This window comes from Lotus japonicus, chromosome 3 (genome assembly GCF_012489685.1).
Source record: "Lotus japonicus ecotype B-129 chromosome 3, LjGifu_v1.2".
Taxonomy (NCBI): domain Eukaryota; kingdom Viridiplantae; phylum Streptophyta; class Magnoliopsida; order Fabales; family Fabaceae; genus Lotus; species Lotus japonicus.
This window is the reverse complement of record NC_080043.1, coordinates 93,159,836-93,172,123: the sequence shown is the minus strand read 5'-3', so window position 1 is coordinate 93,172,123 and position 12,288 is coordinate 93,159,836. Positions and strand designations below refer to the sequence as shown.

Sequence of the window (12,288 nt, the reverse complement as noted above, 5' to 3'; positions counted from 1 at the left end):
TTTATTTGTCTAATATGATATACGGTCAAATTTGTCTAAGATGATTGACTAAAAAACGTGAATATAACTTTTATGAGTTTCCCGTAACACCAAGAATAGGATGAACATACACCAAATGAAATTAGGATGAACATAAAAGTAAAGAAAAACCGGTTGGATTTTTGGGCGGCGTCAGCGAGATTTTTGGGCGGCGACGAGTTGGATTGGAATTGGGAATTAGGGTTCTTTCACGGTTGAAACAGAGAATTGAATTTGGGTTTTGGAAATTGGAAGTAAAACCGGTTATGAATTAGGAATATGAATAATGGAATATTGAATTTGGTTTTGGATATGGTAATCCAGTTTTTAACCAAATTTAAAAACTGGATATCCATATTGGTATCCACTTTAAAAAATGGATAAATTAAAACCGGTTTTATATGAAACCGGATTTTCTGGATATGGTTATGGTTTGGTTATGAATTGGTTCTTGAAACCGGATTTTTTGAACACCCCTAGTTAAAAATATGGAGGACTATGAGCACCCAAAGGGGAAGCAGTACTCAAAACCCTAGCAGACGTTCAGAAAGGTTTACCCCAAAGTCCCAATAGAAGGTTTCTAACCTTCTCATAACTTTCTATCTTTGGTTCTAAACACACTAGGAGGAGATTGACTTATTGCAGTGGACCAACTAACTTTTTTCAATTGAAAGAAACAAGAAAGAGCCAGGATCTCATCATGTTCGATTTCCTTAATTTACCCTTTATAAAAAATAAAATAGTTATAATATTTTAAAAGTCATAAAAATGATTTTAAAAAAGTGAAGAATACTGAATTTTTTTTTTTGAAGGCTGAATAATACTGAAATTGTTAAATATCTAAATAAATTATTAAATAAAAATGTGATTAACTTAGAATAGAAATGTCGTAAAAGCTAAGAAAGTGTGGTTGACTATTTATCATGAAAGTGTGATTGGTTATTTATCACGAAAGATCAAAAACTTACTCATAAACTAATATATAAAACACCAATTATACCATTAATGATATTTTTCCTTTTGGGCTTGTCTAAATGACCCATGATGATATTTGGGTTAAATAACCCATGATCTAGGTGGACCAATCACATTCAAAATAATTAGTTGAAATTTTTATATTTTATTAATTAATTTATTTAGGGTTTAATATGTTTTTGGTCCCTAACTTATGCACATAAATATAAAATGGTACCTGAAAAAAAATATAAAGATTTTAGTTTTCAAAATTTTATTTTTGATCTAAAATGGTTCCATGTGAATTTTTTTACATCTATTTCAGTCCCTTAAATATTTCTTCCATCAAATTAAGTCTTCTTCTCCCCTCATAATTATTTCAAAACCCAAAAATTCATATCTCCATCCCAAAACTCAGAAATTCATCTCATAAACCCTTCAATCTTCTTCATCTTCCAAACCCATAAATTTCCTTCATCTTCTTCCTCTCTACCTTCTTCGTCTCCTTCCCAAAACCACCATGACAAAATTACGGGTCCAGAAGATGACTGTGATCGAGTGCGGCTTCTAAAAATAAATCAAATGAGAACCAAACCTGTCCGATATATAAAAAAAACTTTTCATGTGACTTCCATCAAACCATGTCTCTGCCACTTACTGGAACTCGTAAACCACTAGCATAGAGCATAGCTATCATATTCCTACCACTTTACATGATGATACTCCCTCAATAATCTTTTCGTTTTTATTGTTTTCAATGCAATCAAAAGTGAAGTAATTCTACAATGAAATTTTTTCAAAGGAATATATGTGGTTGGTTTATTTGGATCATCACAAACACTCAAAAAAATCCTATATTGTGTTCAACTATCCTAATTCTTAAGAGACAAACTATACAAAATTCATAATACAAATCATATTTAGCTAGGGTGACTATCAATATCTGTTGCCCAGAGAAACAAAATACAAATCTTCCAATCAAGACTTCACGGAATCATTCTCCAAAGACCACCAAAGGCACTGCTAATCTTCAATATATTATCACTGTGCCAATTGACATCACACAATTCAGCGATGTCTTCGAAGAAAAAGGTTGGTGGTGGTGTTGGGTGAGGGGGAGGGAGGTGTTTTTTTTAATCAACAAATTATATATATAAATAAAAGAATGGGGAATACTACCAATCATATGTACAGAAGAACAAAAACAGGTCAGGAGACGCACAGAAGCAGGGGAAAACAACACCCTGCAACTGACGAAACCAAATCAACCAAACACCCAAACAACCCAATACAACTCAAGAAATCAGTTCTGGGCAAGACCTGCTAAAGACCTACAAAAACCCAACCCCACTATCGAGAGGGAGAGAAAAAACACACCCATCCAGACCAAGGGAGGGAGGAGTGTTCGGTGGTGGTGGTTCTGGGGGCGGGTTTGGGTGGTGACGGTGGTTTTGGTGGGAGAGGAAGGAGGAGGAGGAAGATGAAGGAAATTTCTGGGTTTTGAAGATGAAGAAGTTGGAAGGGTTTTGGAGATAAAGATATGAATTTATAGGTTTTGAAATAATTATGAGGGAAAAGGGATGTAATTTGATGGAGGAAATTTTATGGGACCGAAATAGATGTAAAAAAATTCACATGGAACCACTTTAGATCAAAAATAAAATTTCAAAGGACTAAAGTCTTTATATTTTTTTCAGGTACCGGTTTATATTTGTGTATAAGTCAGGGACAAAAACATATTTAACCCTAAATAAATTTATTAATAAAATATAAAAATTTGAACTAATCTATATCTATATACTTTTGAAAAGAGGAAGGTTGTGAGACCCACCTAGCACATTTGGCACTCCAAGAATAACTTTCACACAACCCCCCTCTTTACCTGACAAGTGTCACCATGACATTGATTTGGACCAAAGTATTACAAGCCCATTTTTATATGAGTTTGGTATGGAGGCCCATTAGTTGGCAACACATTTATTCGAATAAAACCTATTTATTTGAATGCAATGCCAATTGATTCCACTCATTTATTTGAAAAAGTCAAATTGAAGAGCCACAACTATAGAATACAAACAACATTCAAAAAATTGCCGAGTTTAATTATCCTTCTTTAATGCTACAATTTTTAAAAAATATTCCAGAAGGTTAGGCTAAATTGAATGAAAAAATTAAAGTTGAGTAAATTTACTTCCTTTCTCAATGAGTCAAAAATTCCAACTGTCACACAATTAATTTACAGCCAAAATTCCAGGAGTATTGAATAATTGTCGTTGATTGGGGCAATTATATAGATGTATAAATGAATATAAAAGAATAAACCTAAAAAATCAGCCTCCTTGATTATCCTTCTTTAATGCTACCGATTTTAAAAAAAATTCCAGAAGGTTAGGCTAATTTGAAGAAAAAATTTAAAATTGAGTAAGTTTATTTCCTTTCTCAATATAAAAGAATAAACCTAAAAAAACGGTTACACATAATGCTGACCTATATCAGTTAATGCATTATGTTTTTAAAATTAGGTATTGATTTGTATCTATTTATTTATTTGATTTAATTCTCTTAAATAAAAACTTCAAATTTGAATGATGTTGTCAAATTAGCATTGATTCTATTTACTATTGTCCAATTTGACCATATGTTCGACCAAATTAAAACCACAAAATGCTGAGGAAAATTTGAATTTGGATTGATTACATTTAATGCTATCAAATGTTAGGATATTTTCGACTGGAAATTTAAGATTTATTCATCTTATTCAATTCAAATTCGAATATTCAGTTTTGTAATAGGAATACTCGAATAAAAAGTCAAGGGTGTATTCTTTGCACCTTTTCTTTACATTGTGAGCCACACTTATCTGATTTCTATATAAATCACCTAATGTTATTCTTCACTATCATCGGTCCTTTCATCATCCATCAATTAATTAGCTTTGAAATATACTTTGTTCTGATCTCATGGCAATTGACGATGTTACCACCCTCGATGCCTCGAAGGAGAATTAGACTATTGTGGCAAAGGTTATTCGTTTATGGCATAGTTCAAGCTTATATGGCTCAAAGCTTCCCTTTTCCATGGACATGATTCTTATGGATGATAAGGTATAACTTTTTATTATAATCACCATGTTTTAAGTTAATTTTTTGAAATGGTTGGTAAATCTCTTATGTTCTCTTATTGTTGAATTTCAGGGTCATAAGATTCACGCTTTGGTAAGAAAGACTCTTATATACCGATTCCAATCTTTGCTAAGTGAAGGTCGGGTATATCAGATTTCATTTTTTGGTGTTGGTGAAAGCGGTCGTGACTTCCGTCCAACCTCGCATCCATGGAAAATCAACTTTGACATTCATACTTCTGTGAGATTGGTTCCCAACAAGGCGATAAACTTAAGCCCTTATTATTTTGTGCCACTCTCTGATATAATTTCTAAGGACCTTGATACATCTTTTCTTATAGGTATATACTCTTTTCAAATCTTTTTGCTTTTAAATCACTGCTCTAAAATTTGGATTAATGTTTTTTTGATTGAGCAGATGTAATTGGGATTCTCACTGGTGCAACTGGTGAGCAAGAATTTGAGAAAGACGTGGAAAAACATAAGAGAATTACTATTCAACTTGACAAAGATGAGTACACTCTTGAATTTAAATTTTATTCACATTTTTTCATTATTTATTATTATTAAATCATTTTTATATTTTCCTAAATTTTTAAATAGGGATAGGGTTGAATGAGCATTTTTTGGAAAGTATGTTGCGGAAATCGTAGGTTATCTTGCATCGGGAGATGCAACAAATACTGTTGTGGTGGTGCAATGTGCAAAGATCAAGCCCTTTAAAGGTATTGAAAAGTTTGATCTGGTGTCGAATGATCAAAATTTCGTTGCGCATGTTATTTTCCTTTATTCTAATTTTTTTTACAGGTAAGACAAGTCTCCAAAATGTTTATGGGGCTACAAAGGGTCTTTTTAATCCTCTCATACAAGAAGCTGCCCCTCTCCGAGCTCCGTGAGTTTTATTCTAATTTTTTAAACCTCTTTCATTTTTTCTAATCATAACAAACTATGAAGTCAACGATCTTCCAGGTTCTTGGAATCAAATGATACTGCTGCACAAGTGATTAGCCCGCTGCAGGACTCGGCAAAAAAATCTACCCCTGAAGATGATTTCCTAAAACTTATTGATGGGAAAACCATTGAGCAACTCAAAAATCTTGCTGAGGTATACTTTTGACTTTACAATTCAATAATAATTTATATTCCACTCCATTTTTAGTTACAACATATATTACACGTTTTGATTTACACATTTAATTTAGCAAAAGTCCTATTGTATTGTTCTTGGTACGGTTAAGTATATCGCAGAGGGTATGGATTGGTATTACCCTGCTTGCAAATGTAGCAAGAAGATGAATTAATTTTTTAGACACAATTATTAATATTTAATTTTCTGCAATCTTTCATTTCTTTTAATTATTTGTGGTTCATAGTAGACAAATTAATTATTATTCTTTACATATTTAAGTATTATTTTTTATTTTATAATAAATATAGAAAATGAAATGATGACCTAGATCAGGTTTAAATTGGGAATTTCGTTAATGTATTATGTTTTTTTTTTCGTTAATTTAAAAAACGAAAATGATTTATTATTCCTTGCCTAATTCTGCTTTAAATATTAGGAAAAACTTTGGGCATTAATGTTTGATTGATTCCAACCCATAAAAAAAGAATTTGGTTAATCAATGTGATAAATTGATAAATAATCAGTATTACCTTAAAGATGTACAAATTTTTGTTTTTTTATATATTTTATAAAAAAACTGTATTAACACTTTTTTTTTTCAAAATCAAATCTCACTATTATTTCTTTCAGGTTAAAAAAAAATCCGGAACAAATCTATATTAGAGCTTCACTAAGGAAACCCATTTATGTGTCAATTTTTTTTTAAATGTTTTATCCATGAGTATCACGTTAACAATACTACCATTTTTTTAAAATATTGCAAATTTGATTACAAAATTTTGGTAAGTATGATTAGAAGGAAAAAATTGCACTTGATTAAATGCATTTTCTTTCTAAAATTGAAAAAATAAAATCTCAATATTTATCATTTAATATAAATTTCTTATTTAATTTCCTTATTTAAGTTAATAGTGTAGATTTTAACCCAACACTTAATATTTTTTTAAAAAAATATTAAGTAAAATATTGAGTGTATATTCGTAATCTATTATTCCCAAATTAATCACTTCATGAACCCATAACTCCTATTAATTTTCAGTTTTAATTTCGTAAAAAAAAAAATCGTGATATTTCCATACACTTTTAAATGAATTTAAGAGCATTAATTATTTATTATGAGTAGCATCATTCTCTTCATTATCAAAGATTTTTCAAACTTATAGAAAAATGAAAGCATTAAATGACTTTTAAAATAAATTAATACCAGAAGATTCATACCTCTTTTTAAATTATTTAAAATGGAAGTAACTACAATTATGGACGGAAAATTATAGCATGCATTATAATCATTAATAAATTATTCCCTGCTGTGAAAACAAAAATAAATTATTCCCAAATGTATCACCGCATTAACCCATTGCTTACGAAGGTATAAATGCTTTTAAATAAACATAATTAAGGCACTACGTAATCCTTCCTAATTTTTGTTGTTTACCAACCTGATGTATACTGATACATTGTGCTATCATTGAGATCTTTGTATAGAGGATGAAGAATTACATAACTTATGTATGATTGAGATTGAAAAAATATTGCAAGGCAATGGAAGGTCGCTAAAGGAATTTCCATGTTTACCATACTCAAAATTTTCAGAAATTCATAATTTTGAAAATAGATTCGTCGCAGATGAGTTGAATTATAATAAGGATGAAATGGTAAAGATTCATGATGAATTGGTCAGTTCTCTTACTTCGGAGCAAGAGATTGTTTATAAGAACGATTTGGATGTTGTTTTGTCCGATAACGGTGGATTCTTTTTTCTATATGGTTTTGGAGGAACTGGAAAAACATTTGTTTGGAATACATTATCTGTTGCTTTGCGTTCAAGGGGCCTTATCATCTTAAATGTGGCATCTAGCGGAATTGCATCGCTATTGTTACCTAGAGGTAGAACGACTCATTCAAGGTTTTCTATTCCTATTTCAATAAATGAGATGCCAACCTGTAATCTTCGCCAAGGTTCCCCAAAAGCTGAATTATTGAGAAAAGCAAGCCTAATTATTTGGGATGAGGCACCTATGTTAAACAAACATTGCTTTGAAGCTTTAGACAGATCTCTAAATGACATTATGAAGACTCAGTTTACCCATGGTTATGACATTCCATTCGGAGGTAAAGTTGTGGTACTAGGAAGCGACTTTAGGCAAATACTTCCAGTTATTTCCAAAGGAAGCCGTTCTTAAATTGTCGGTTCAGCTATCAATTCTTCATATCGGTAGAAGCATTGCGAGGTAATGAAGTTGACTGTTAATATGAGATTGCAAAAAGCTACATCGACTTCTTCAGCAGCAGAAATAAAAGAGTTTGCAGATTGGTTGCTTCAAGTGGGAGATGGTACAGTTAAAACAATTGATGAGGAAGAAACACTTATTGAGATTCCTCTAGATATTCTTATTGAACAGTGTAAGGAACCGTTGCTTGAATTAGTTAATTTTGCATATCCGAAACTTGCACATAATTTGCAAAAAAAATCATTCTTTCAAGAAAGAGCGATCCTTGCACCAACACTTGAAAGTGTAGAGGAAATCAACAACTTTATGTTAGCAATGATTCCTGGTGATGAAACAGAATATTTGAGTTGTGATACTCTGTGCAAGTCAGACGAAGATTCGGGTGTTAATGTGGAATGGTTTACATCAGAATTCTTAAATGATTTCAAATGCTCTGGAATTCCAAACCATGCGATTAAACTAAAAGTTGGTGTCCCGATCATGCTCATTCAAAACATTGACCAAGCTGTAATGGCACTCAAATGATAGTCAAAACTTTGACTAACTATATAATTGTTGCTACTGTTTTAAATGGAAACAAGATGGGCGAAACAACATTTATTCCAAGGATGAGTTTAACTCCATCTAATTCTGACATTCCATTCAAATTCCAGCGCAGACAATTCCCAATTACTTTATGTTTTGCAATGACTATAAATAAAAGTCAGGGGCAATCTTTATCTCATGTTGGACTGTATTTGCCAAGGTCTGTCTTTACTCACGGGCAGCTATATGTTACACTTTCTAGAGTTAAATTTAGAAAATGGTTGAAGATGCTCATTATAGATGACGAAGGAGTTGTATCTAACACTACACGCAACGTGGTGTATCAAGAAGTCTTCGATAACATTTGACATGTAAGTGCTTTTTTATCTTACAAATAATTTCAAATTAAATTTCATTAATAGGAAAGCTGATATGGTTATTAATTTTATTTTTGACAGCATAAAAAAAATGTCAAGCAGCTTATTGATCATCTAATTTGAAGGTTTATTGGCACTTTTATAAGGTTTGTTTAACATTTTCAAATTATACAGTTTATATTTGTATTGGCTAATTATTATTACTCTTATATAAATTTTTGCCTTTGTAGGTTCTATAGTTCAAATTTACTTGATTGACAACAAGATCGATTATGGAGTTTTTATCATTAATCATGGACTGCAACTTCTAATAAGCGTTCATGTCGTTGTCATTGTTATGTTTATCTTATTTCAATTTCAATGTAATGCATTCCTTAAAAACTTGGTTCTTATTACTATTCAAGTGTTGACAATGTGAGGTGTATACATCCTCATCAAATTAATATATTTAATGTTGTCCATTCATCTACCTGTTTGTATCATATGTTCGGTTCCATATCTGTTTTACATTCTAAAAAAAGTCTAAACTAAGTTAAAACATATTTCCACTTCAAATAAATTTAATCGCCGTGCAATGCACGGGTAAAGAACACTAGCTATCTTGAATGTGATTGGTCCACCTAGATCATGGGTTATTTAACCCAAATATTACCATGGGTCATTTAGACAACCCCTTTTCTTTTAACCAATTTATCCTCTTCTTCACCAATTTACCCAAGTTAACTTTACCGCCACAGCCTCAAAGCTTTCCAGATACGGTGGTTGAGGATGATGAAGTCGAAGAAGATTGTGCCAGTAGAGGAAAATTTAGCGGGAAAGAAGAAGTTTGTGACAGTAGAGGAAAATTTTGAGGAAACGAAGAAGATTGTGCCAGTAGAGGGAAATTTAGGGGAAAAGAAAGCTCTGTTGATTGGATTGAAACACCCACCCACAGATGAATGAATGATGTTGATGATGTGAAAGGGAAGATATTGAGGATGAAGAAATTCTTGATGGATCTGCGAGGGTTTTCAGAGAACAACATCACTCTCTTGATTGAAGATGGAGACCCAGACGAATCACAACCCACTGACTACAACATACGAGTGGAGACATGCTATTTGGTTGAGCATGCTAAACCAGGTGATATCCTCTTCATCCACCTAATCGCCCATGGCTGCTAAACCGTGTGTTGTACTCCTGGAAAACGAACGGTTAGTAAACAAGACAGGAAAAGGTTTTGCACAAGACACCCAAATGTTAAATTTATCCCAGAGGGATATTTGTGTTATTGCACCACCAGTTTGTCTCCTTTTGGTATCCTCAAGGACAAGGAGGAAACAACTTGCATAACTCCAACTCTCAAGACCCACTCATGGGAGAGCAGCTTTCCAAGTTCACGATTAATTCTCTTGAATGCTTTCCAATGTCACCAGAAGAAGCCCAAAGAGGGAGTTGCTCCCTGCGCCAACGGGGGACCCTTCAATATGCCAGAATTATTCTTAGCTTCTTCCACAACCACTACTACTCCTCCTAACCAACAACACAAATTATATGGGGTTTTTACCACTATCATTCTTGATATAATTGAAGAGACTCAGGGACAAGTTACAAGTGTAGAGCTCGCACGAAAGGCTATGGATAAACTTAGGATGCAAGGTATTCATCAAAAGCCTGGACTGCATTCCAATGACCACCACCATGCTTATGCCTCCTTTTTGTCCGCTGATTAGATAGCACACTAGTATATATATTATTTGAATGATGTCAGTGTACTATGTGAAGGACATATGGTTTTTGGTCAGATTATCTGTTCTTGTTTAGTTATTTCAGGTTTCGTGTGTTCTCATTTAAATTTGCTAAATTTTATAGTGCTTTGCCTGATGCAAAGCTTGAATCTAATACTATTATTTTGCTATGGTTGTAGTCTGATGACAGCGTTTGGTCTGAATCATATGTTGTTTGGTACCCATTTGAATGCAAACCAAAAAGCACTTATTGGAGCTTTTTTAGTGCATTTTTTGTCGATAAGCTCCAATAAGCTTTAAAAAGCCCCTACCAAAGGGCTCAAGCTAAAGCTTTGTGACATATAGGACAGTTCTGCATTTTGTTTAAGCAGTTAATTGAAATTTAAACCTTAAGTGCTTTCCTTTTAAATTGGTCATGCATTTTTTTTTCCACTCCAAATTTTCAATTATGTACTTATTCTCGTTAGGTTATTTCGGAAACAGGTATATCTAGGATCTATGAATAAGTTTCTTGGTTTGTAGTTTTGCAATGTTAGTAATTCATGGTTCCATGCTTTAACCTTTTTCTTAGCCAAGAGTAAATGATGTGACCCCATAAACCTAAATGTTATTCTAGCTTACACTTTTGACACACAGCATTAAAACTGATTTTCTTTTGTGATTTACTAATAGGATTTGTGTATATTTTGCATGTTAATGTTTCACTACTCTGATTAAGAACTGACTAACTGAGCCATCAATGTTGAGTTTCCAAACACCCAGAATAGAGCCATCATGTATACATCTATTTGATTAGTGATAAATGCTGATTTTGATGGACATGTTTACAAGTTTCAGTCTACTACCACTATATAATGCGAAATGACATTTTCCGTTTTCGTTCCCATATTCTACTAGCTGGGCTTATCACATAATCAGCTTTGTCTGGTGACTGTGCAGGCCAATTACAAATGAGATTAGAGATGAAAGTTAAGACTTAGATGCAAAAAGTTTGCAAGAAGTGTCACTTTAGTTTAGAAAATCAGATTACATGTGCTGACTTTAGTTTGCAAGATGTGGTCAGGCCAAGGATGTGAGAAAATCAGTTTTTTTATTTAATTCCATTAATTGACGTGACACATCTTTAGATTGACGGTATAAAAAAACTTCACATTTATTTGTGAGTGCATCATCATTTTTCTCGTTTAGAGCAGAAAGGTGCTTATAAATAGACTTGCGTAAATTCTCAAGTCCTTTTGCTTAATGTTCATGTTGCGCAACTTTGAAACAAATAAGATTTGATTATCATCTTTTGTATATATATAATCATTCAACTTTTTTTTTAGACAAAATGCTTGAATGTGTGAATGCAGGTTTTACAGACAGCAAAAAATTCAAATATGTTTTTTGAATTTGGATTCGCTGCAGTCAGGGGTATGTTCTCCCTTAAATTTTGTGTAGTAAAAAAACTAGTATGATAACACAACCATTAGGCCCCCATCTGAAACAAGCTTCAGACAATAAGCAATGCATGTCTATCATCCACTTAGGAAAAATGCACTGTATGAACTAATTTGCTTAACCGTTCCCTTTCTTTTGAATCATAATGTCCCAGTACTAATTGATCTCTAGCAGAACTTTCTGAAGTGCTTCAGCAGCCAGACTGCCAGAGGGATGTACAAGCACTCCTGGCCGTCGGTATGCCTCTTGATCTTGACCAGCTCCTGGTCTTTAAATTCACTGATGGGCATTCCTTCTTCAGGATGAGAGAGTTGATGTTCAGCAAGGACTTTGAATACACTCTGAGCATTGGGTGTCAAACTTTGCAAAACTATTGTAGCTGTTTTGACAGTCTGGCTGGCACTGCCATGTGCGAGAATCATCGGTTAAAACATGCCTTCAACCTTATAAGGAGAAAATGTAGGGACATGATACCAGCACCAGTTGAACTGTGCGTGAGCCATATTCCTGTCCCAATACAGTGGGGCATTAACATGGTCAATAGAGGCAACAATACGAATATGGGTACAAGCAGCCAGGCGAGCAAGATAATGTTGTGTTTCATAGTCCCTTAATCCAGGTCCATCAGACAACACAAACAAAACAATCGCCATCCACTAATTCCACTTCATCCCAAAATGTAAGAAGATATTGTTGTAGCTTCGTTGTGATTGTACTTCCATCCTCTGCCACACATCAAACGAATGTAATGTTCAATGGCTTTACT

At 33.1% G+C, this 12,288-nt stretch overlaps 1 protein-coding gene and 1 pseudogene across 1 annotated transcript; both read left to right on the top strand.

Moving 5' to 3' along the window:
• Window positions 1–4,049: 4,049 nt before the first annotated feature.
• LOC130745040 (uncharacterized) lies at window positions 4,050–5,210 on the top strand. Its single transcript, XM_057597189.1, has 6 exons — window positions 4,050–4,076; window positions 4,167–4,434; window positions 4,512–4,541; window positions 4,747–4,818; window positions 4,901–4,985; window positions 5,063–5,210. Exons 1-6 carry the CDS (start codon window positions 4,050–4,052, stop codon window positions 5,208–5,210), a joined length of 630 nt encoding a protein of 209 aa, XP_057453172.1.
• Window positions 5,211–9,126: 3,916 nt separating this feature from the next.
• On the top strand, window positions 9,127–10,128 carry LOC130745039 (metacaspase-5-like; annotated as a pseudogene).
• Window positions 10,129–12,288: the final 2,160 nt, after the last annotated feature.

Bases quoted from the DNA above. Each gene is read 5' to 3' on its own strand.
- LOC130745040 (XM_057597189.1), top strand. From the start codon at position 4,050: ATGGACATGATTCTTATGGATGATAAG. The intron at 4,435-4,511 runs GTATATACTCTT...TTGATTGAGCAG, and splicing joins TGATACATCTTTTCTTATAG to ATGTAATTGGGATTCTCACT. The intron at 4,986-5,062 runs GTGAGTTTTATT...ACGATCTTCCAG, and splicing joins GCTGCCCCTCTCCGAGCTCC to GTTCTTGGAATCAAATGATA.